At 41.3% G+C, this 25,868-nt stretch overlaps 1 protein-coding gene across 2 annotated transcripts in view; it reads left to right on the top strand.

Annotated features, from left to right (window-relative positions):
• LOC130476017 (transducin-like enhancer protein 1) overlaps positions 1-25,523 on the top strand; it is a 96,893-nt gene extending 71,370 nt beyond the window's left edge. For both annotated transcript variants that reach the window (XM_056847820.1, XM_056847819.1), the window contains 8 exons: positions 3,590-3,780; positions 5,345-5,418; positions 10,840-11,089; positions 12,853-13,100; positions 20,959-21,106; positions 23,399-23,549; positions 24,149-24,225; positions 25,147-25,523. In XM_056847820.1, the coding sequence (XP_056703798.1) occupies positions 3,590-3,780; positions 5,345-5,418; positions 10,840-11,089; positions 12,853-13,100; positions 20,959-21,106; positions 23,399-23,549; positions 24,149-24,225; positions 25,147-25,254 (1,247 nt within the window). In that variant the 3' untranslated portion in view covers positions 25,255-25,523. The remainder of the gene's footprint in view (positions 1-3,589; positions 3,781-5,344; positions 5,419-10,839; positions 11,090-12,852; positions 13,101-20,958; positions 21,107-23,398; positions 23,550-24,148; positions 24,226-25,146) is intronic.
• The last annotated feature ends 345 nt before the right edge of the window (positions 25,524-25,868 follow it).

Raw genomic sequence — 25,868 nt, 5'->3', positions numbered from 1 at the left:
AACACGGTCCTATGCCTTTCTATTCAGAAGATTTCGTGTGTTAAAGGTTCTTGTTCTTCAATATCATCTTGTTTACCTGTTTCTCTCTGATCTGTTTGTTCTGTTACCTTCCCAAACAGTACGACCTGGAATAACATACCAGTTTTATTGCATTTGATCAAAGCCATCGCAAAACAATGAAAACAACAACAAATAAAACAATACAATCAGTGTCAAGTAACATCCATAAAATATCCATTAGAAAATTAAAAGATATAATAAGCATTTAAAACACAAGCTTTATAGCTAAGAGAAGCAGGAGTTTACTGTTCCTATAATAATGAGTGATCTAGAATAAACCAGTGAACTATTCATAGGCCGAACTTCCATGAGAGGATTTTGACTGAATCTTTACAGCCCAGACCACAAACTTTGCCAATTGTTGGGTTGCCCATTTATCTCTATCTGCAAGTAGTATCACCGGTTTATTCTGGTCTGACTGCACTGAGCATTGTGATAAAATACTCCCACCCTGAGCATATTGATAAAATACTTCCAAGATATCTTCCACAGTCTACTGAAAATTTTTGGCACCAAGGAATCACATGAGCCAGATCCTCAATGGACCTATGGTCACAAGAGCAGACTTGCTCATTATATGGGGCGTCGTTATAGCAACTTCCTACCATTGCCAATTGTAAATTATCCAGACGTGCCTTAGTAAAGGCTTTTCTATACTCAAAATCTGATAAACCAAATTTGATAAAATAGGCCGGGAGGGTTAAATGAAGGGGGGGGGGGAAACAACTGGAATAAAAATGCTGTAGTTTCTGATCGTTATTCAGAGTGCAGTTTGTTCCGCCTTCTGTTATGCCACATTTGAGATTGAAGCAGCAATTTTTCTTGAACTGTACATCAGGACAAATGCAGAATGACACTCAGGGTTGCCGAGTGGTAGGGTGCCATCATACACACACAGAGAGAGTCCACAAATCAAGCATTATTTTAACATGTCAATCACAGGGCTGGCGACAGGGGGAGGCGGGGCTGGGGGTTCAAAATTCCTGGGGCCCAAGCAGGGGGCGGATTTAGGTTTGATGAGGCCCTAAGCTATTGAAGGTAATGGGGCCCTTTATATGTCCAGCTGTCCTTTGTCAACAACAAATTGTTGCTGTTTTTTGTGTTGAATATATGCTATATGGTAATTTATGGACCTAACAGGTATCTAAAGCCATTTGCACGTAACAAAATATGTATTTTATCAAAGTAATTGTTGAACTGAAATACAATTAAGAAGAAGTATATTAATAGTGAAATAATTATTAAGCTCTAACTTAAAATGATTTTTTATTCATAACAAACTTAATAATGCAAACACATTGGCATTTGGCAAAAACAAAAGTTCCTTTAGAAACACAATGTACATCCAGTTTTTTTTCCTTTAAATTTTTTTGGGAGGCCCAAGAGAGTGGGGCCCTAAACTATAGCTTGTTTAGCTTATACGTAAATCTGGCATTGGGCCCAAGCCAGCTTCAAGGCTCAGTGGAGCGAGAACCATCCGGCATTCAACAAATGTATTGCAGTGCAGTTGTGTATTGCAGCCACTAGGGGCACAGGCAAGGCAGAGCAGAGCAAATAGGCAGATGCTCTTCCTGCTTGGTGCTGTCTGCTATCCTTTTTTAGCAGCGATTTTTAAAGACAGCTCTCCAGGGCTAAAAACGTTTAAAATATGAAGTTGAGGAAAACATTTTCTGTCATGAGTCGTTCCTAAGCCCACCAACCAACCTTGTATGTCTTCATGTCTCTTTTTTCCCCACCCCCACTATCTAATTCTTCTGTGTTTGTCCCCCCTGCCCCTCTGCAGCCTCATTCCTTCTCAACCCTATCCTGGCTGGGGAGTGAAAACATACTTAATAACAGAACAGAAAAACTCTGCCTCAAGTTAATATTTCCCAAGTATCTAAAAATAGTGAAAGGGTGATCCCCCATAGACATACTCTTTACACGTGTTGTGATCTGTATTAGTCTATATAAGAGGTTATAAATGGAATAGTGGATGCCGTAGGCAAATGTCTTAGTTTCAGATTATATCACATGCTGCCTTATTAATTCATTGACTAAATTACTATGAGGTGATATCCACTGGTTTAGAAGACTTTAAAAGGGAACTAGATAGCTTCATGGAGGTGGAAAGGTCTATGAGTGGCCATTAGCTATGATGACCAATTAGAACCTCCATGTTCATGGGTAGCATACTCTTGAATGCCAGTTTGGGGGGCAACTGTTTAGGGTGGCTGTTGCCTATATTCCTTGCTGATGGGATTCAGGGAAGCATCTGGCTGGCCAGTGTGGGAAATTGCACATTGGACTACAGAAACGTCGGATGTGATCCAGCAAGCCTCTTATTTTATTTTTATGAAGATACAGGTAGGGTTGCCAACCTCCAGGTGGTGGCTGGAGATCTCCTCCTATTACAACTGATCTTCAGGCAACAGAGATTAGTTCCCCTGGAGAAAATGGCCGCTTTGGCAATTGGACTCTATGGCATTGAAGTCCCTCCCCTCTCCAAACCCCGCCCTCCTCAGGCTCCACTCCCAAGATCTCCAGGTATTTCCCAACATGGAGCTGGCAACCCTAGGTACAGGGCATGAAGTTAACCTATTATCATTTTTACAGGCGGTTAAAAAAAAGTATTCAGTGATCCCACTGCTTCCTCTGCATATTTGATTATACTACTGAATTATTAAAATGTGTAGAAAGAACGGAGACTACAGGTTTTTTTTAATGTTAAGGGAAAGGCATTCTGTGCATACCCAGAAGTGTTTTTCTACCAGAACTCAGCTGGTGCTGAAAATAACTATTAGGCTAAATCTTTGTGAGATCTTTGCACAAACTGGGTAACTAGAAGACAAATTTTAGAAGATAACAAACTCAGCCAGATCATACTCAGCTGTCACCATCCACCTTTCAGGGTATATTGGCAAGGGAGAACAAGCTCAGTTCTTATTTAGCTGCTTTTAGCCACCTAGAAGGGTCTTCCTTCTTCCTCCGCTGCCCAACATTAAGTGTAATCTAGTATATATTTTGTGCATTCATGTTTAGAGGAAGTAGTTTTGAAAGGTGTAATTGAGCAGAAGTTAGTCTATACATTGTCTTTTAATTCTTTTAAAAATATATATTTTTGAGCTATATTTTTACATAGAATGGATTTTCAGACCATTTGTTGAGTCACCCGTAGTTCAAAACTGGTAAGACTTCTATCCAAATGGTTTTTCATTTTAAGGTCACCAATTAAACTTTGGATATGTAGACATTGAAATCATGGAATGGAAATATTTTATGTATCCTGGACTATGGGCTAGGGCAGGATTCTTTTTCTTTGCATTTCAGTTATATCTATTGATGTTTTCTTTTGATACCTCAAAGCTTACTTTCTGAAATCCTGGAGTAAAAAAAAACACCACTCTTAGGTAAGCTAATAGTAAGGAACAGAGTGACTGGGTTTTGTGGAAAAAATGTCAATCTGGAGTTACCATATACGCTTTGCTTGTGTGGAGAGATGCAAAGAAACTAGTCATCAGCATACATGCATTATCTCATTGAACTGCAGTTGCTGGCTTGAGAGCACCGTTGGCTGTGCCAGGACCATATCCTGCACCATTTGGAATGGTACCTCATGCTGGCATGAATGGAGAGCTGACCAGTCCAGGCGCAGCCTATGCCAGTCTCCACAACATGTCCCCGCAGATGAGTGCTGCTGCAGCTGCAGCTGCGGTGGTTGCCTACGGACGGTCGCCTATGGTAGGCTTGCTCTGTGTACTTGGTTCACTGCGTACTTCATGTAGCATTGTCAAACTCCCAAGATGTACTGACACTGGAGGCTGTAGTGTTCCACTACATGTTGCTACATGGCATGGTGTTTAGTTACCCGTCCCCCTTGATATTGAAGGATGTCGGTGTAATAATTAAGCAGGTCTAGTTTTTTGTAAGCATCCTCCTTGTTTATTTCACTGAGATGCACAATTCTATATTTACATTAAGAAAGTAGTTTGAAAGCAACATATTTCATTAGCTCCTGTTTGTTCTTGTGAGGATGTAAGTACATATGTTTAATGAACATCTTAAGTTCATCTTGTAGGGCAAGAGGCTTTTATTTATTCATTTGCATTTGAATTAGAGAGATTTCCCCGCTGAGGTGTTGGTCACTATGTATCCTTTGCTCTGTAATGAATGCAAATTACATAAAAGGAGCAGTCTAACTCAGGGTTCATCAACATGGCACCTAAGAGCCACATGGGACCCACCAACACCTTTCATGGTGCATGCCAAGTATTTATAGAAAAATGGGGCTGGTGGAGTTCTTGTCCAACAGGGCTTCTGATTGACCATTGGAAACCTGGTTGGATGTGCAGATTAAAATAACATTGTATTGGCAGCAGCTGCCACCACTGTACTAGTTTTATTCTTCTCTCTGCTTTCCCAGTATGTTCTTAAAAAAAATTCTTCTTCTTGCCCCTGCACTTGGGCTTCCTTGTGTGTGTGCCCTTTTGTGGTTTGCTCTGCCTCCTGTGACAGCCATGATGTTACTGCACCCACCACCCTGTGTCAGAATTCCAAAGTTGTCCATAGGCTCAAAAAGGTTGGGGACCCAGTTCTAACTTTTTAGCTCTAGTTTTCGATATTTGTGGTATAAACAAATTGAATAGCCCTCATGAGATTGAGAGAGTAATCTGTATTGTAAATTTTTGTCAGGCAGGATGTTCTGGTCTTTAAATTTCAAGCATAACTTATCTTTAAAGGAACAAAACAGCACTTTTAATGTTTGGCGCAACCTGGTGAAGCAGTTACAAGTGGCACAGAGCTGGCTTGATGTTTATTTATTTCAGTGGCTGTTAGGCAGAAGTTTCTGGTGGGTTTCTTTACTCACGTGTCGAAGTCGCTCTTTTCCCTGGCATATAGGGTCTATGTAGTTTGAGCATGATATTCAGCCTTAGGCTTTTATATACCCTTCTGCCTTTGCACTCCGTGTAGAACATCACATTTGGATCTGTATCTTGTACTCATGATCTGTCAATCACAAAAGAATGGTGCTTACTTACATTCTATTAGAACTTTGAGTTAATTTTAACTGGCTTTTAAAGCAAGATGCTAAATATATACTAATGGATAACATAAGGTTTATTCTCAGCTTTCAACATTCCGTATATATGAACATAAATATGTGCTTTAGAGCATCACTTTAATTGGTTATTAAGCAGTATTTTGTATGTACATCTATATTAATATGTCCAGTGAGGGAAGCTGGGCAGGGTGGGGCTTCTTCCTGAATCATAAGATTTAAGATGTATTTATTGTTCATTTTCAGGTTGGATTTGACCCTCCTCATATGAGAGTACCTGGAATCCCTCCAAATCTGGCTGGAATCCCTGGAGGAAAACCGTAAGTAGTTTCTGACATAATTGTTAAGTTTGAATTAGCCAGGGCACATTTGTTTACCTTATATCATCAATTTAGAAATCCAGAGGTAATGGTATGCTGAGTTTTTCCAGGGATATGACAGTTTTCTACTGATAAGGTAAGTTTTGAATAGCATCACCATTATAGAAGCTTAGCATTTTCATACTACTCTTATCAGTAGTACATACCATCAGTTGCTAATAGTAAGAAAGTATGGGCAAGATTTATTTATTTTAAAGTAATTCCACCCCACCTTTCATGTTTAGCCTAAGATCTGTTCCCATCTTGCCTTGCAGAAGTGTGAGAAGAGGTTGAAAGTAGAACTCTAATGAAAGAAACTACCCTAGTGGAGGTACTGAGAGAAGTCTCTGCTTTTGATTTTAGCATAGCCTGAAGCTTGTTTGTTTTTAGGTTTCAGAAATCATAAATTGGCTTGGACTCAGTACTGTTGATCCCATATGCATTTGTTATTGTACCTGGAAATAACTTATCCTAGTTCCAAGGCTACCTGTAAACAGCAACTATGGGTAGTCTGCTGTAGTTTATTGCTTATTTTTGTAGTGTTTTAAAACTCGAGTTGGTTCACTGCATAATTCCTATTCTGCTTGTCTTAAGGAAGGGCAAAATGTGATGTCCCTGAAGCCCTAGCCATGGAAAGCCTGCTCAGCTTCCCTGCTGATTTATGAGATTATATCACATAAACCACATTTTTCAAGCCCATCTTTGTAGCATTAAGGGCTGGAATAAAACCAAGACATATGGTGATACCACACCCAGAACTTACAGCGTGTTATCATCATCTTCGGTGTGTGAGTTTTGGCTGCGTATTGGCAATTCCTGATTGCACCATGCAAACTCACAAAGCTTCCATGACGTTTTACTTTCATTCTGCACCTCCCACATTTGTGCGAAACATTCAGGGGAGGAGTTTGTGGAAGCACTACGTCATGCCTACTCCGCGAATGCTTCCCTGCCTCCTCCCCCCCTTTTTTACACATGAGCACTAGCATTGGAACGATAGGACACTGTGATTGGCCTGGTTTCCAAGTTCCTTTGTTTTCATCCGCCATTTTAAGAGTGGTGGTGCTGGGGCGGCGGAGGTGCTTTGCTGCCGCTGCACAGCATATTGGAAGAACTTTTCCACAATGTTCCATGCAGGCACTTCCCCCCCACCCCACAATAGATCAAAAGCCATACAAATCAAAGTGTGAGTCACAGAGCCACCGTACTTTCAGGGGTGAGACCAAGGTCCTATCATTCCTTCATTAGTAAAAGCACCATGAATAAAAAAAATCAGGAACTGGAGGAACAGGGCAGGAGATTGAAACCCTGCATGCCTGATTGTGTGGTGTGGGAACCCTTTTGGAGACTTGCGCTAATTAAAAGGGTCCTGCAGCCTCCTCCCACCTCTCTTTCTCTCTTGCTGACCCCTTCTCTCCCCGCCGCTTTCCCCCCTTTTTTCCAAACCCTCAAAAGTGGGGAACTCTCTTTCCCCTGCCAGCCCCCAAGTCCCACGGATAGGGCATAAAATCCACTCCAAGGTAAACCACCTGCAATGAAATAAATGTATCCAGAAAAAAATAGTTTAATTGGGGTCCCCGCACAACTCATTAGTTCAATGTCCTAATGTCCTGTTGTTCCAACGTTCCTTTGGTAGACCACAGGCGGTTAAGAAAAAAAATTAAAGCAAAATAAATGATTGATGGACGCAGACGGGAGGGAGGGGGAACGCTTTGAATTGGGTGTTGCCAGCATAGGGGCGGAGAAAACAATAGCGTCTGTGACTGAATGCACCCCTTGTATTGCCGTCTTTAAGACGACATGAGGAAATACTTTGTGGAATAGGCGTTTTTGGAAAACATGGAAATTTGACGCTTCCAAAGCATTTCCAAGCCAAAACGGGAGGTCTGAGGTGCGATCTAACATAGATAACACGTTTTTAATAAACGTTGTATATACTGAGTGTGTTAAGCCTCAGAGAAGTCCACATCTAATACCAGTTGCTGCACTTGCATGGTACAAGTTCATGGTGTGCAGTGGAAGGCCTCCAGCCGAGTATTCACCAACCTTGGAAGCATTTACACATTACTTGCCTGAGCTGTGTTCTCTGCTGTTGTAGCTGACCGTTTAATGTAGTACTTGATGTGGATTTTGATATCCTAAGAGTCTACATTTTGCTAATATTCATTACTTTAAAATAGTAGTTTTCTGGCTGTGTGGCTTTGGGAAGGTGTCTGAAAATGTCTGTCTGGCAAAATCTTATAAACCAAAAAGCAGAGCCAATGGCAGTTAGGAGACGGGGATACCTGTTTCTTGGAAGGCTCCATGTCCCATGGATACTTTCCCCTAGCCGTCATTGCTTCAATTTTACTTTATAAATCATCTTCCCCCAGACTACCTGGAGTTCTTTTCTACTACCTCCCTCCCCTTAGCTGGAAGCTCCTTCCATTTTAGCCTGTGTGTACTATATGAATAGACAAGATAAACTTTAAGAATCCTAGGTGCTGAGTTGCTCTCCCTTCATTATTTGCCTTTGAAACTAGACTGACGCTATGCTTGATCACCCCAAGGCAGCAGGATGCCTTCAGTTACCCATAGCAAATTTCTGATGGCATATCCTTATCTGTGATAGATAAGTCTATTGAAAATTTCTGGTGTAGAAGTACAGATAATGTGCGGTCTGCTGCAGATTCATATTGACAGCAGGAGAGTTTTCAGCTTCAGTTTGAAAGCTAGTTCCTTTCAGGCACACAAATCGAGATGTCACATTGAATTTATTTTGTAAATGGGATGCAGCATCCAAGCCGTATATCCTTCTTTTAGTAGAGGGGAGATTTCTCTTCCCCTCCCACAACATCTTCATGTTTCAGCTGAGGATTGTTACATTATCTCTTACGTACAGCAACTCTTGAAATGTGTTTTTTGTGTGTGCGTAACAATGCATACTAGTTCTTGCTAAATAAGCTCTTAACAATGAGAACTAGTTGCTGTTTTTAAAATATATATATATATATAATTATATATATAATTATATATATTATATAATTACCCTATGGATAACCAGTTTCCTGTTGTTTCACTATCATTTGAATAACATGCTAACAGAATCCAAGGTCCACAACAGTTTTTTTAATAACCCATGTTAAAAGGCTTCTTCTCTTTAAAATTCTAAGAGTGACTTTCAACATCAATGATATGCTTAGATATTAGAGAATTATCCTTTCTCTATTTACATATATTATCAATGCCCAAAGCTGCTGTAAAGCTACTGTTTGTTGTTTGCTTTGGGCTGTAGCCCAAGTGTGCCAACTTTAGGGGCAAGTCCCATTAAATTCTGTGGCTTTTCCAACTCTGTGTATTGTTTTTAATTCACAGATCAAGCTGTTAGTGGCTATGGATGATTACATGTAGAGTACCTTTTGCACCCATTCAGATAATTCAGTTTAGCAAACAATTTGTACCTTTTGTGCTCCCCGCTACAGTCCCCTTGCTCTCACGGATATGGTCTGTGATGGCCCATGCCATGGGCTTTTCTGTTGTTCTATGAAGGGTTGAGGCTGGCACCTACCCTTGGGGCCTATCGGTGTGGCTGTAAGACAGGATTATTTAAAACAGCCCATGGGGGAAGCTAGAACAGGCTCTTCATTTTGTATGTATATATCATTGTCATCTGCCTTGGGGTCCTGACTTGATAGGGGGATAGGTGGTATATAAAGATGTTCTAAAAATGTATTTCACTTTCATATTCTCCAAATTGGTGTTGGGGCGGGGAACTGTTTGCAGAAGAACCTACATTTTACCTCTGTTTTTGTGTCTAGCAATAGCATATGGTAACTTTTCCTAATACATCTAACTTCAGTGATGTGTGTGAATCCATCTTTCTGGCAAATACATGTGTATGATCAAAGTGGCGTGTGGCCCTTTTGGTTTTGCAAAGGATGTAGAAAGACCTAAAGTAAAAAGCATGATCTAATTAAAATGCTCCAAGCCATTGTTGTAGATAGGAAAACTAATTGTATTTGTGTGTCCAGACTGGCAGCTACCTGGCTGTGTTTTCTTTGGTTAAAAAGGAAGGAAGAGCAAACTAATTAACTAAATTACAGAATCAATGTCCTACAGAGATAATTTAGCAGATGAGAGAAAAGTAGTTAAGTGAAAGTACACTACAGAAGGGGGTGGGGAGACTGCTCTATTTGACTCTGTTTCCATTTCTTTTAAAATTCCTCGCTGGATGTCTTTGGGACTTTATATCAAACGACTGCATTGATTCCTGCCTCTCCCCTTAAAGTGTATATGCCCCAAGATAAACCATCAGGTTTTGGCAACAGATGTGAATCACTGCAAAAGTAGAGGAAAGTGAGTGTTGAACCATAAGTGACCCAAATTCCTCTTTAAGAATTGACTTGCCTGTAAAACCATTACTTCAGTAAACTGATCACAAGGAACAGCCATATACTTACTGGGAGTCATTGGGCCATATCTCCAGATAAACACAGGCATGTTTAGTTGTATGTGGTGCTCATCAATTGTCAGGTGTGAGTTTAAAACCAAATTGTACATGAATTCAAATAGAAGATGTTGTATTGATACTAGTTTTATTAATCTAAATTCTTCCAAATGAAAGATCCTTCTGATGTTCCCAGCACTTTGACTCTTACTAGCCTGTGTTTAGAGGCCCTTAGTGGCCGCCAATTACTCCGTGTTTGTATTTCTCTAACAATAAAAAGTTTAGCCTTTAGACTTTGGGGTCTGGTGATAATTTCAATTTCAATTTTATAGACTTTTTAAAAAAAATATCCCTGTAACATTCTAAAGCCCATGGTATCTTTTATTTAGTATTGTATACTGTAGAGTCACTGCTCTTGTCATTAGCATTTCCATGTGTTGATTTATTTTCTTTAAAATCATCCATTTATACATTACTGGTTGCCATTGAAGGAAATTAAGTGGGTTGGGTGAAATGATTACTTCCCCAGAATCAGGCCTGAAGGCTGAGGGCACTGCTGTGACAATTAACTATGTCTCCATCCTTGAACAGATTATTAGCTTTCTTCCAACTGGAGCAGCTATTCCATGGCATTTCTGTATGGCTGCTCATGATGGCTTGGATCCCAAGGAGCAGATTTCTCACCTTCTTGCTCTTGCTGCATTCCAAAAATGCCCCTCCTGGAAATACTGCTGCAGGGAAACTGGCCTCCCCTCAGGAACAGCATTGGGGGTGGGGGGTGGGGGATGCATCAGATGAGGGTAGGTAAGAAAGTCATACTTTGTGGGTAGAAACATTTCCATCAGTGGGAACACCACATGGGCTCCAACCTAGTGTATGAGAACACAAATATTATTTAGTACTTGGAGCATTTTATTAGTGCATTTTTAAAGCTCCTCTTCTTTCATCCAAAACAGAGCTTACTCCTTTCACGTCACGGCAGATGGTCAGATGCAACCAGTACCTTTCCCTCCTGATGCACTCATTGGACCAGGAATACCTCGCCATGCTCGCCAGATCAACACTTTGAATCATGGTGAAGTGGTTTGTGCAGTTACTATCAGCAACCCCACGAGACATGTATATACTGGCGGGAAAGGATGCGTCAAAGTCTGGGATATAAGCCAACCTGGCAACAAGAGTCCTGTTTCTCAGCTGGACTGTCTGGTAGGTAAACATGGCCCTCGTGCATTATGAGGTTTTCCTTGGGCATCCAGTGCAAAAACTTGGTCATGATTCTACTACAAAACAGAAGTCCAGTGGCACATTAAAGACTAACAGCATTTGTTTTAGTCTTACAAGACAATTGCAGATGGATTGAGTTTCTGCTTTTATGTAACACAACATTTTATGACTCCATTTCCTTCTTTTTGGTTTTATGAAAAATGTTGGATGGTTATTCTGGTCCCCTTCAACTTGTCTACATTTGTAAGATGAATAAAATTTTACTGTACGTGGCATGTAGCATGAAAGTCTGATTTTTATATTTGATTCTTTGAAGAACATGAAAGTTACAGAATCATAATAGAATGGCAATAGGCATTGAATTGCCTGTCAGTAAAATATGGACATTTTCATATTTAAAACAAGATGGACTAATAACAAGCAACTGACTTTGATAAGCATGGTTCATAGAGCCAGTGTTGTATAGTGGACTAGGAGTGGGGAGACCTGGGTTCAAATGCCCTCTCTGACATGAAGCTTGCTGGGTAACTGTGAGCCAATCATATAATATCAGCTTAATCTACCTCACAGGGATGTTGTGAGGCTAAAATTTGTATTGGAGGTATTATGTATGCTACCATTCTGTCTTAGTGTTGCAACAGATATGGGCTTGGTAACAAATTCAGCCTTTCTGTAAACAGTTCTGGTACTTTCATCATGATGCACTATCTCTTATGGCAAGTCACTACTGTAGAGAGCTTTGGCTGACACCCTGTTGTGTCAAAATAAGGGATTTTTAAATTTGGGGGATAAAAACGGTGGAGATATAAAAACCAGTTGCTGTAAAAATACCAAAGCTATAAAGCCATATAAAAACAATAATCTTTATGAAGGTATTTAATAGAGTGTTATACCAAGCCATATACTGCATCTGTTACTATGGCTTTTTCTCCTGATACCCCATTACTAGATATCAAATATCTTTGCTGAATATATATGTATGAATTATGCATTTCTGGCACAGTGGTCCAAGTTTTTTAACTTTAGGATGTACTGTTGTTTATTGCTGCTCATGAGGTCAGAACAAAGTCTCCTTGAATAACAAAATCCTTCTCGGCTATAGTAAGGGAAGTAAAACATAGCGAAAAATGCTTTCCCCTTACTAGCTCTGCATGATTTGTTATTGGTTTTATCCTCTTGGCTGCTACAGAATTTTTACCACTCTAATGTTGCTATTAAAAGTGAGAATTTTGACAACCAGTGCATTTATAGACTAAAACCTGTAACAGCTGAGGGCTGGAATAATTCCCATGTCTTTTTCTCTTTAGTTTTTCAGTAAACATTATTCTCCATGTGAAACTTGAGATATTAATAATTAAACTCTCTAAAGAGAGCACCTCCTGACCAATGAAGGCCTAGTGGCTTCATCAAAATGATTCATGTAAGTTGCAATAGCCATGCATTGCACATTGTACAGAAAGCGAATTTATCTTGGCTCTGGTTCTCTTTGATAGATTTATTTGGGAATAAGATGGAAGGAATTACCAGCCATTATCCTGAAAACCAAGCATAGTGCCATACTTCAAAGGCAGATCTTAACTTGAATTTCTTTAGCTGCAGTCTAGGGATTGTCAGTGGCTTTTCTTCTTTACAACTCAGAAGAGTCCAAGTGTTTAAAATCTGGATGCCACATGAAATATGCCATTGGCCATTATTACAAAAATATATTAATATTAATGTAATTGAGGTGGTTTGTATTTTTACAGAACAGGGATAACTATATTCGATCTTGTAAATTGCTCCCTGATGGATGCACCCTGATTGTCGGTGGGGAAGCCAGCACGTTATCCATTTGGGACCTAGCAGCTCCAACTCCACGTATCAAAGCGGAACTGACGTCCTCTGCTCCAGCCTGCTATGCTCTAGCAATCAGCCCTGACTCCAAGGTCTGCTTCTCCTGCTGCAGTGATGGGAACATTGCCGTGTGGGATCTGCACAATCAGACTCTCGTCAGGTTAGCTGGCTATTCTTCCAACTTCTTTGTCAAGCTGCTGTGTGGAGTTGTTATGCCTTCATAAGATAAGGACAAGAGTGCCTATATGAACAGTTGCTACTAGGGCGAATCTGGTTGATGTTTGATGGGGAGCGTAGTCTAACAATTTTGGCTGGATTTTATATTCCCGCCACCACTGTCCTTTCCACTTCCATATCATGCCCTCACCTTCACAAGACACAAATGTCTAGCTTCCTCCCAGTTTATGAAGAAAAGAAGGAGGTTGCACCAAGGCAAAACGAAGGCAAGGAAACAAATGGTGCAAAGGGAAACAAAGTCTTTAATAATTTTTACAACCCCTATGTGTTTTGTGTGCAGCTTCGTCAGGGGGAATCTTTTAGATTCTTTTTAGTAACGTTCCCCCTGGCAAGGCTGCACGCAAAACGCGTAGGGGTTTTAAAAATTATTAAAGATTTTGTTTTCCTTTGCACCATTTGTTTCCTTGCCTTTGTCCTTCCATATTATGTCAAGTTCCAACTTTGGGCTCATAGTGCACTTTTCTGTTCCATTACCTGCAGATCTGTTATAGCCATTCAAGTTGGAATTGGTTCTGCCTTTCGTTAGTTCTTTCCTGGCAGCTGCACAAAATCTCTGCGAAATATAGTCATCTGATGCAAATTATAGAAGCAAAATTCCAGCCTGGTTGAGAAAGGCAGAAAGATCAACTAGCATTGCTGATGGCATGGAGGAAATAGTTCTGTTGTCTCACTAGCTTCAGAGATCCAAGAATTAAATGTTATGATTGCATTTGATAAGTAAGGCCTAGAAGTGTCCAATGACAAACATTTCCTCTCCTGTTTTCTCTGTACTTGATTAGGCAGCCTGTAAATGTCCTTTCCTTCCTAGCTTGCTGCTTCAACTCACTGCCTTCTGTTACCTTACTGGGACTGGCTCTGTGTTCTAACACTGAATTGCATGTATCTAGCCATCTTCAGACTTTTATCCAGAATTGAGCTTTCCTTAATATGCTATTTAAAATGTGGCATCAAGTGTTTTTGTGTACTCACAGTCCTGCCCCTTCTATCTGCTTCCTAAAAACTATTGGAGTTTCAGGCTAAACTGACCTAGGCAACAACTAGCTAGTGCTGTAGCTAGCTGGTCATGTGCAACATCTGCCACCATGCATAGATGAAGCTTTTGCAGGTTAGCAGAAGTGCTTAAAATGTTTGCTGTGACATGTAGAAAGCTTAATCATACACATGGCAGCTGACTATATGTGGCTGGTTGACCACAGGCAGGGTGGGAGCATGTGCAGGATGTTGGATAGGGTACCATGTGCCCAAATTTTTCATTCAAACAAGTTTTTTTGTGACTATGTGTAAATAAACATCCATTTTTTAAAAAGTGACTGGCTGCTAGCCATCTTTGCTTCCTCAAAGCACAGCAGGTGTGTTCTGCAAACATTTCTGAAAATGCTGAGTGGCCCGAATATTAATAGCTCATTTTCAGGTTATCTGCTTGCCCTCAATTGCTTTTAGCATAGCATGCATTTAGGGAGAAAGTATAAAGCAAAACAAAAATTCTTTTGCCTAGATCTGTAAATAATGAGAGACTGAGTAGTTTTTTTCCCATTGGATTTATTCCAGTTGACAGCATTGTAGTGAAATTATGGCAAGTCATTACATAATTAACTGGCTCACCTTTCATGTGCAGATCATGAGTCCCTCCTCCATTGCTGGTCATGCTTTAATACATCTTTATCCTCTTGTTTGCCCTTTCAGTTCCAGAACATCTCCTGTCTGCAACTAACCCTTTAATTCCTCTGCCACTCCTTAACTTCAGCATACTAACCTGCCTACTTCCATTCATGGCTCTCCCACTCTCTTTTTTTTCAGGCGATCATTCCTTGATTTCCATTTGCTGTGTACCACTTTCTGTTCCATATCCCATAGGGCAGCGCCCATCCTCTGCACCATCAGCACTTCCAGTTAACTGCATTACTGCACCTGTTTTGTCTTGTCATCAAAGCCCTTTCTTTCATTTGAATGTTAGGAAGATAAAATCTCTTTCTCTCGCATTTAATTTCTCTTTTAACAGTGGCAACAGATGATAGGATCATTTCTTCAAAGGTTTCTCCTTAGTCATAAAAGCTGCAAGGTTTCACTGTTCTGGAATGGTACTCTATTATGGCTGTTCTGCCTAAACTGTGATCAGCCAAAAAAACATGTTTAGGCAAATGAAAACCTTTCCCATATTTCAGCTCTGTTGTTCTGTTGAACTTCTGGAAGGTATTTGAAGCTACAGTCCAGTTGCTTTGGTGAGAATTCAGAATTCTGTAATACTGGTTATTGTTTAGCTGAGAAAGCCAGAGAATTCTGTAGTCAGGAGAACCAAGCGACGGGTTTGCAGCTGTGCTCTGCCATCAATGAACTTGCATTGTTTCCAGACCAGTCTGTTGTTACCAACATCCACATTTTTTTTTGAAACAGTGAAGTGGTTACACTATTGTTGGGATATCTCAAAGGTATGGTCAGCCAAGGTGTAAAAGCATGAGACAGCTCTTGAAGCTTCTACTTAACTGAAAGGATAAATAACGTTGGAAAATAGCTCATGATTTCTATCCTTTCTGCTTCTCCTATGTGCATTTGGCTGCTGATCTCCTGAGAGCCTAAAGTATTCCTTTTGTAGTCTCTAATACTTCCAAAGAACTGAAAGGTGGTAGGGAGGTGTGCAGTTAACACAATGCCCACATCAGTCATTTCTGTAGCCTGTTTTCTTCTGAGCCTTCATGATTAAAGAATGAATTTATTGGTATACCTTAATGTGAAAATCTTGGCATGGCAGCGCCTTTTATCTGCCTAAAATAGCATTGTAATATGACAGTGTTTAGTGGACCACAAGACTAACTTGTCATACATCACCATAAAATTGGCAGTAGCCCACGATAAATCTAAGCAAGCACAACCAACATTTGCACCTGCCTTGGTAATGAGAGGCTATTTAAAGCATCAAAGTTTAGGCACTAAGCATTTCAAGACACTTAGATCCAATTAGTCATCTTAATTACAAACAAGGCTACGCAAAGTCTGCATCTGAAGGGAATATCAAAATTCTACACTAAAGTAGTCTTAACATTCAAGTAAATCAAAGTATGTAGTTTCTATAAATTATGCAAATGAAGCATATTTGTATATTTTGACTTTGTCTCTGCTAATTATGGAAAGGAGCAATGCAGGGTATTGAAGCATCACATGCTGGCTTCTTAAAATGCTGTTCATCCCACCTTCTGGCTAATAAAACATAACCTGGGGTTCCCTATTCAAGCCCATCTTCATAGTGTTGTGGCATTCATTTTAAAATGAATACTGACATTGTGCTGTTTTGATGCCCAGTTCCAGTTTCTGCTTGCATAATGCAATCACTGCATTATAAAACACAGACTGGTCCCCCCCTTCCCCCTCACGTCCCTTAGGGTCCCTGGCTCCCCTAGGAAAATCATTTCATGCAGATCAGTGGTATGCAATGGGAGGAGGGAGGCAGAAAAGTTCCATTCTGCCACTGGAAAACTTCATCTGGATCCAACCCAGATACTCAGTTCTGGACTAATATTTGACCTGATTTCAAAGAAATGTAGATGCCTTTGTCTTGTCCAAGCAGTTCTTGCTTCAGTTATACTTGAGACTGGTGATCATTTATGCCTTTTGCATGAAATCCATAAAGCACAGTGGGAGCTGTAATGTTTTCCATGTAACTGTGCACTGAGATCTAACACCACTTGTCTGAATCCTGCCTTTGCAGTCCATAACACTGTTCCCCTAATTCATCCAGCATGGTGTAGTGCAGGGATGGGGAACCTTTTTCCTGCCAAGGGCCATTTGCACATTTATAACATCATTTGGGGGCCATACCAGGTGTAGATCTCCCGGTGGGGGAGGGAGAGGCTAAGGTTGCCAGGTCTCCGGCCACCACCTGGAGGTTGGCAACCCCAGGGGAGGCCACGCAGAGAAGGCCTGGGGGGCTCCCCCGGTCCTCCTCCCCTCCCAGGCGGGAGGGCAGCCAGCGGTGGGCCCAAGGAAACGAGGCGCCAGGGAGGCGCAGCCCGCGGTCGATTGGCAAGGGAGGAAGGAAGGAAAACAGAGAAAGAGGAAAAGGGAGAGAGGGAGAAAGAAATGGAAAGAGGGGGAGAAAGAAAAGGATGGAGGGAGACAGACAAAGAAAGAGACAGAAAGAGAGGGAGAGAGAAAAGCCTTCTCCCAGCCCCATGCAACCTGGCCCCAGGCTCCATGCCCTCCCCGCCCCAGAGTCCACAAAAGGCCCCCTGAAGCCCTATCGGCTCCTGCGTGCATGCTGTGCCGCCAGGAGCCATGGGCCTCTTCCCCCCCCCTCTCGCTGCTCAACAGCCGACAGACAGCAAGAGGGGCTTACAGTGTGCCCCGGCATTCCTGCATGTTGCGGCTATAGGGGGCAACCTTGGGGGAAGCGTTCCTCCCCCTCCTCTCGCCAACCAACAGCCATCAGTCAGCAAGAGGAGGTCCAAAGGGCGCCACAGCCCCCCTGCAAGCCGTGGCCCCAGGAACACCCTCAGGAGTGCCCTCCATTCCACGCCTCCGCAGCAGGGCCCCGGAACTCCTAAGGGCCACAAAAAATGTCCTCGGGGACCGCATACGGCCCCCGGGCCTGAGGTTCCCCATCCCTGGTGTAGTGGTTAAGAGTGGTGGTTTGGAGCGGTGGAGTCTGATCTGGAGAACCGGGTTTGATTCCCCACTCCTCCACATGAGTGGCGGAGGCTAATCTGGTGAACTGGATTTGTTTCCCCACTCCTACACACGAAGCCAGCTGGGTGACCTTGAGCAAGTTACAGTTCTATTAAGAGCTCTCTCAGCCCCACCTACCTCACAGGGTGTCTGTTATGGGGAGGGGAAGGGAAAGTGATTATAAGCCAGTTTGAGTCTCCCTTAAGTGGTAGAGAAAGTCGGCATATAAAAACCAATTCTTCTTCTTCATCATCCATGTTACCTGAAAATCTATTTGAGAGATGATTATATGGTGGGTTGGACCCTTTAATTTAGTAGGCACTATAACCTTAACGTGAACCTATTTCTAGGGGAAGCTTTAATCATAGCTGTAAAAAGTCAATTTATCATTTTCCATGAAACATTTTATTTATTTGTCTGTTTGTTTAGTGATTTCTAGCCCGCCCTCCCCAGATCAGGGTGAGTTACATCATTTAAAATATATACCAACATTATTAAAACTTACAGTAATAAAACCCAATTAAAATTTTAAAAATCCAAAGATGGCACAACAATCCCATCATATTGGCCAGACAAACAGTCAGGCATCCCCTCAGGTCTATCTTATATACACATAGGAGGAGGGGGAGAGTAGGGTGTAGTAATATCCGCTGTCCTCAACTGTAGGCCTGGCGGAAAAGCTCTGTCTTACAGGCCTGCGGAACTCCTTATGGTCCCACAGGGCCCTGGTGTCATCAGACAGAGCATTCCACCAGGCTGGATAGCCGCACACTCTTAGTGCCAGAGACCACCAGTAAATTATTAGCAGATGATTGTAATGCTCTTCGGGGGGTATACCAGGAGAGACGGTCCCGAAGATACGACGGTCCCAGACCATGTAAGGCTTTAAAGGCCAAAACCAGCACCTTGAACCTGATCCAATACTCCATCTGGAGCCAGTGCAGTTGACGTAGCACCGGCTGAATGTGCTCTCGGGGCAAGACCCCAGTAAGGAGTTTAGCCGCCACATTCTGTACAGCTGGAGCCACCGGGTCAGCCCTACGTAGAGTGAATTACAGTAGTCTAGCCTAGAGGTGACCATCACATGGATCACCGTGGCTAGATCAGGGTGGGAGAGGAAGGGCACCAGCTGCCAGGACCTGCAGAGATGGTAAAAAACCACCTTGACCACAGCTGCGACCTGGACCTCCATAGATAAGGAGGCATCCAGGATCACACCCAAGCTCTTGACAGCAGGTGCAGATGTTAATTGCATGCCATCAAGAGCTGGGAGCCAGCACCCAGTCCCCAGACATCCCTTTCCTAGCCACAGGACCTCCATCTTCACTGGATTCAGCTTCATTTTATGAGATTAGCTTTGTAGCATCAGTGTTGCTTTGTATTTTACTTTTGGATACACAGATATGTGAATAGAGAAGAATGTTAAAACCCTACATCTTTAATGTTCTAATAATACTTCCAGACATGTACAATTAGGGGAAAGCAATGTCTGAAGTAGCTTCAAGTTATTCAAAAGTTGTGTTTCAGCTTTCAGCCCTTTCTGTCTTAATTCTTATAAATTAATGTGCCAGCAGTAAAAAAAACAAATGAACAAAGCACAGGAGCAGATGGGTAAGCACTGTGCCAGGAGAGTAGCATGAACTATGATGTTCATCTTTGTGGCATCTACTGTCTGCATGTGGTAATTCATCATATGGAAAACTACTGCATAATGCAAATGGAGTCCTGCAAACAATTTGCATATACTGGAGTGGATCCTACCCTTGTCCTGCCATACCACTGAGCAAAATGTGAAGCCTTTGTCCAGCCTAACCTTCTCCAACTTAATTGGCTCTTCTGTTGAGGATTAAGGGAAGGCTTCCTGGAGGATGGTTGGATATACTGTGATCACTAAAATAAATAACACATTTGTGTGACCTGTTCCAAGAGAAGAGTGAGAAACATAGGCAAATTGTTAGGTAACGCCCTGGGACTAAAGTCCCAAAATAGGACCAAGTATTGTTTGAATACTGGCCACTGAATGTTAAAAAAAACCCTGAAGGTTAGACATCGGGAAATTTTGATGTGATAAGAAAATGCTGATTTTTCTCCCATTGGCCTGCACAAAGGAGAAGACGTTATTTAGGTTTATGTAGTGAACTTATAGAAGCCAATATTTCAGCTTACCCTCTTATGTACTTAATGAATTTGTACCAGTGAGTTCTTGCCAGGTTTCCTGAGTAATAAGATTTGGTTGCCAGTTTGTTGTGGTTCACTTCTTATTCTTACTCGTAGCAGAGTAAAAATAGCAGACAGTAAAAAAAAAAAAAATGCACTAACTGATAGCTCCTTGAATTTTCAGACCAGTGACTTCAGACATACCATGTTGATTCATAGCAAGTCCCATGATAGTCATTCTTCCTCTTTTGCTGTTAAGTCATGGAAATAAAACTAATTGCAGGATGGAAAAAGGCAGGCGCCTCTGAACGCTCTAGTTTAGGGATTAAGAAAGGCTCGAGCTGACTCTTTGTTACTGAGAGGAGGGATTTCAGAACACGAAGGTTCAAAACGTAAAACAATGTTGAATAATGATGACAGCTCATGACCTTTTTGCTACCAAGGGCATAATTTTGCAGGCTCAGCCAGTGCAAGCAGAAAGCTTAGTGTTTTTGGATCCCTTCCTGCATGTGTTTATGTAGCTGAATCCTTTAAAAGTGTTTTTACATTCTTGATTCACAGCTTAAACAAAACCTATAAACAACTGCCTGCCTCTGCTCAAGCAATTTGTCCTTTGTACTTTTTAGGTTAGCTTAGTAATTGCTTAAGTTTTATTTCCCAATGTAATAATGGATTATGTTACAGCTTCTTAAACAGTTTTCTTACTTTCACAGATCTGTACAGACGGGGAGCTGGTTTTGTTTAGCTGCTCTGTGGTCCATTTCACATGCTCTGGCACCTGCAGAACAGCTTGTGTACAATGATCATATTTCACATCAGGGTTGTGGGAGGGGTCAGGGTTGTTGTTTGCTGCACGTCAGTTGACACAGGGGAGATGACACACATACAGAGTCCAAAACTAACAACACAACAGTGTTTACCTTGTGTTCTGGCAGGAAATCATTATTCAATCTGGTTTGTTTTATCAGGCAATTCCAGGGCCACACAGATGGAGCCAGCTGTATTGACATTTCTAATGATGGTACCAAGCTCTGGACAGGAGGTTTGGACAACACTGTGAGATCCTGGGACTTGAGAGAAGGGAGGCAGTTGCAGCAGCATGACTTCACATCCCAGGTGTCTAATATATAATCCTATATTTTAAGACAGTGATTAATACGATACTTTACCACTCCCAAATGGTAGTTGGGTGAAGTTATTTATATTTATATTAATAATTGTATTTGCATAGGCTGTTGGTATAGCTAAAATTGGTTTTAGGGAAAGCATTTACCTTTGAATAAAGCCATTGTTGGCAGTGAAGCACCATATTTTTATTTATGCAGTCTGCTATTTTAACAGCAATCAGATATCTTTCTAAGTGCCTATCTGAATTTTGAATTTTGGCTTTTCTTTTCTTTTTCTTTTTTCTTTTTGGCTGAGCTTGGGTAGTAAGAGCAAAGAGACAGATAAATGCCATGAAACACTCGTAGGTAACGAAGGTGAGAGGGCAGATTCCTTCTTCTGAACAGAGGTTTAGGGGAGGGGAGAATGAGGAACTGGGGCAAATAGTGGTAACAAGGCAGGAAGTCCTAGAATGTCTAGACAAACTGCAAACTTACAAGTCACAGGGACTAGACTGTATTCATCCTAGAGTTCCTCAAGAAACTGCTGAACTTCTAACAATGATATGTAACATGTCCCTTAGATCAGCCTCTGTACCAGAGGACTGGAGAAAGGCCAATGTAACACCCATTTATAAAAAAGGTTCCAGGGGGACCCTAGAAATTACAGGCCAGTTAGCTTAACATCTGTTCCAGGTAAATTAATGGAAAGCATTATTAAAGATAGAATTGTCAAGCATATAGAAGGGCAAGCCCTGCTGAAGAAAACCCAACATGGCTTCTGTAAAGGTAGGTCAGTAAGCATGTGGACAGGAATGAGCCTACAGACATTGTGTATTTGGATTTCCAAAAGGCATTTGACGAAGTCCCTCACCAAAGACTGCTAAGCAAACTTCATAGTCATGGGATAAGAGGACAAGTCCTCTTATGGATTGAGAGCTGGCTGAAAAATTGGAAGCAGAGAGTAGGAATCAATGGTCAGTTCTCCCAGTCGAGAGAAGTGAGCAGTGGGGTCCCTCAAGGATCAGTGTTGGGACCGGTGCTTTTCAACCTGTTCATCAGTGACCTGGGGTTGGGGGTGAACAGCGAGGTGGCCAAGTTTGCAGATGACACCAAATTATTTAGGGTGGTTAAAACAAAATTGGACTGTGAAGAGCTCCAAAAGGATCTCTTCAAACTGGAGGAATGGGCATTAAATTGGCAAATGAGTTTCAGTGTGAGTAAGTGTAAAGTGATGCATATTGGGGCAAAAAAATCCTAACTTCACATATATGCTGATGGGATCTGTGGTGGCAGTGACAGACAAGAAAGAGATCTTGGGGTGGTTGTGAATAGCTCGATGAAGATGTCAGCCCAGTTTGCGGCTGCTGTGAAAAAGGCAAATTCCATTCTGGCCATAATTAGACAAGGAGTAGAGAATAAAACTGCTACTATCACACTATGGCGAGGCCACACTTGGAATACTGAGTACAGTTCTGGTCACCACACCAGGGTATTGCAAAGCTTGAGAAGGTGACGAAAAGAGCAACCAAAATGATCAGGGGACTAGAGCAACTGCTCTATGAGGAGCGGTTAAAATGCTTAGGGCTGTTTACTTTGGAAAGAAGACGGTTAAGGGGAGGCATGATAAAGGTCTATAAAATTATGCATGGTATGGAGAGAGTGGACAGGGAGAAGCTTTTCTCCCTCTCTCTTAATAGTAGAACATGGGGTCATCTGCTGAAGCTGGAAGGTGACAGATTCAAAACAGATGAAAGGAAATATTTCTTCATACAACGCATAGTCAAATTGTGGAACTCCCTGCCCCATGATGTGGTGATGGCATCCAACTTGGAAGTCTTTAAGAGGGGAGTGGACATGTTCATTGAGGAGAGGGCTATTCATGGCTACTAGTAAAAATGGATACTAGCCATGATGCATACCTATTCTCTCCAGGATCAGAGGAGCATGCCTATTATTATTAGGTGCTGTGGAACGCAGGCAGGATGCTGCTGCAGTTGTCTTGTTTGTGGGCTTCCTAGAGGCACCTGGTTGGCCACTGTGTGAATAGACTGCTGGACATGATGGACCTTGGTCTGATCCTGCATGGCCTTTTTTATGTTTTTATGATAAGCATGGCACTGCTTTATGTGTGATAAAATTACAAGACCTCCTAATTTATTACTTTTCCATCCTACTTTTTGGTGCTGAAAAGGAACAATCTTCACTCCCATGTTTTAAGCAATGCAAAATACCTTAGATTGTTTTCTGTTTTATCTCTTGATACTTTTGTAAGGAGTGTTCACCCCTATTTTTTCCACCAAAGATCTTTTCCCTTGGCTACTGTCCCACTGGTGAATGGCTTGCTGTGGGAATGGAGAGCAGTAATGTGGAAGTATTGCATGTAAATAAACCAGACAAATATCAGCTTCATCTTCACGAGAGCTGTGTGCTGTCACTCAAGTTTGCTTACTGTGGTAAGTTGAAATAAACCTCCTGAATTTCTGTATGCTAATCATTCCTCAGCTGGATGTTTTAAGGCAAGTGCAAGACATTTACATAGTTTTATTTCATCTTGATTGAACAGCTGGAAAGTAAGTCTCACACCCTTTTACCAGCTCTTTCAGGAAAGTTGTGAGAGAAAGCCTATGCATATAAAGTAACAGTACCATTAAGACATGGATGTGGTCATTTAATCGTCAAGAATTTTGGATGGTGCTCATTGCTTACTGAGCTACATATGCCTGTTAACTGATTTATATATGTTACCTAACAAAGGGAAGGTGCCCTGAATCAAAACCTGGGATGGCCTAGGGCTGATTTTAGGCACTCTTGGATGTAAGCCATGTGGCAAACACTTGCAAAAGGACAGCTGTTGAAGCATATACGTATCAGGATGGGAGTTATTTTAGATGATCTTCCCTATTCTCTGTTGTTCAACATAATGAATTATTAACATATTAATCATATCTGGATTATATTTAGCCATGTGATCTACGTACCAGGGAACAGGAAAACATGCAGATTTGCTAGTTTATGTGGGATGTTCTACTAAGTTTTTGTTCAACCTTTTCAGGCAAATGGTTTGTAAGTACTGGAAAAGATAACCTCCTAAACGCTTGGCGAACGCCATATGGTGCCAGTATATTCCAGGTAAGAGTAACAACTAAGCAAGTAGATGATTTGGAGGTAGGGTCTAGTGGTAGCATCCTGGAAACTTTACAAGGTATGTTTGTCTGGGAAACAGCAATTTCCTAAGGCTAGCACATCATGGCAGTAAGAGGATTTGAGCCTTAATCTCCCTGGTTCAAGTCCAATATTCTTCCACTGGGGCTCATTGGAATAGTTTGCATGAAAGAACAAAAAAATCATCTGATGTTATACATTTGAGCCTCAGGATTGAACACTCCCTGTTTTTATTCTTCCCCGCGTGTAAAGTCTTCAAATGAATCATTTCCACTTATGTCTGATCACCAAACCCACTCTTCCTTCCAAAATACAGTTGACAAGCCATAGTGACCACAGAATCAGTGTGTGTAGTGATTAGAGTATTATCTTAGGATCTGGGAGACCCAGAATCAAATCCCCGCTTACTCAGTTGAACCTACCTCACAAGATTACTGATAGGATAAAATGTAGGATAGGAGAACAATGTAAACTGCTTTGGATCCCTCTTGGGAAGAAAGGTAGGGTATAAATGAAGGAAAATAAATAAGTGATAATTTGTGGTTCGCCTGTAACAACAAATAAGTTTTGCCATGAAAGTAGAAATGTAATTTCTGAGCCATGCAAAAGGGGAGATGGGAATATGTGAGTCTGAGAATTTCCAAGGGCTGGTCTCCTAATGTTTCATCACCAACCACCTTGAGTGTAAGTAAATTAGGTGGTATATGAATATGTTAACATGAGAAACTACCATTTGCCATTATGTATAAACCTGCCATTGGCTCTTATCTTCAGCAAACTGCTTCATTACATATGAACCCTGGCCACAGTATTATGAGGGCTAGAGAAATGAAGTGTGTATGTGTTACTTTCCCCATTTTTATTACAGCTGTGTTCTCTCTCTTCTAGTCCAAAGAGTCTTCATCTGTGTTGAGCTGTGATATCTCCGTGGATGATAAATACATAGTCACAGGCTCGGGAGACAAGAAAGCTACTGTCTATGAAGTAATCTACTGAAAAAATATGTTGTAAACATACCTTCTAAGGGTTGAACTGGGCCAAAATGTTCTTAATTTGTAAAAGTAGAAAGGCTTTACCTTTTTTAATAAAAAAGGAAGAACTTGGTTTCCACATCTTCACATGATGCTGTTCAGCATGTATTAAAGAGAAGGTGACTTTGTTGATATCCAGCTACTGGCTACTTGGACCAATGTGAAGCAAGAAGGCAAGATGGATGAAGTAGCATAGTTTCGTTGGATTTTAAAAGCAGTTTGCTGAAGACTGCTGCACCCTTAGGACCTCATAAAGATCATGCTCATTGCCTGAATATGTGGATTATGATTTTTGCAATTCCACCTGCATTCTGTCTTGTGTAGAGCAGTGGTATCTTGGATAAACTTGTTTCCTGGTTTTGCCTCTTGGGCTATGGTTTGTTTGTTTGTTTGTTTTGTATTTTGTTGTTGAAGATCAAACATTTGTATAAATTGTAAATATATTTGGTTTATTACAGTAAAGGCTTTAGTATCAATAAATTGTCTCTTTCCCCCCCTGATGACCCTGAAATGATCTTTTAAAGGATTTTTTTCCTTTTTGTAATTTAAAACTTTTAATAAGCTAGTTCAGAACTATGT

The sequence above is a fragment of the Euleptes europaea genome, chromosome 4, assembly GCF_029931775.1.
Source record: "Euleptes europaea isolate rEulEur1 chromosome 4, rEulEur1.hap1, whole genome shotgun sequence".
Classification (NCBI taxonomy): Eukaryota; Metazoa; Chordata; class Lepidosauria; order Squamata; family Sphaerodactylidae; genus Euleptes; species Euleptes europaea.
This window is presented reverse-complemented; position numbering and strand designations above follow the sequence as displayed.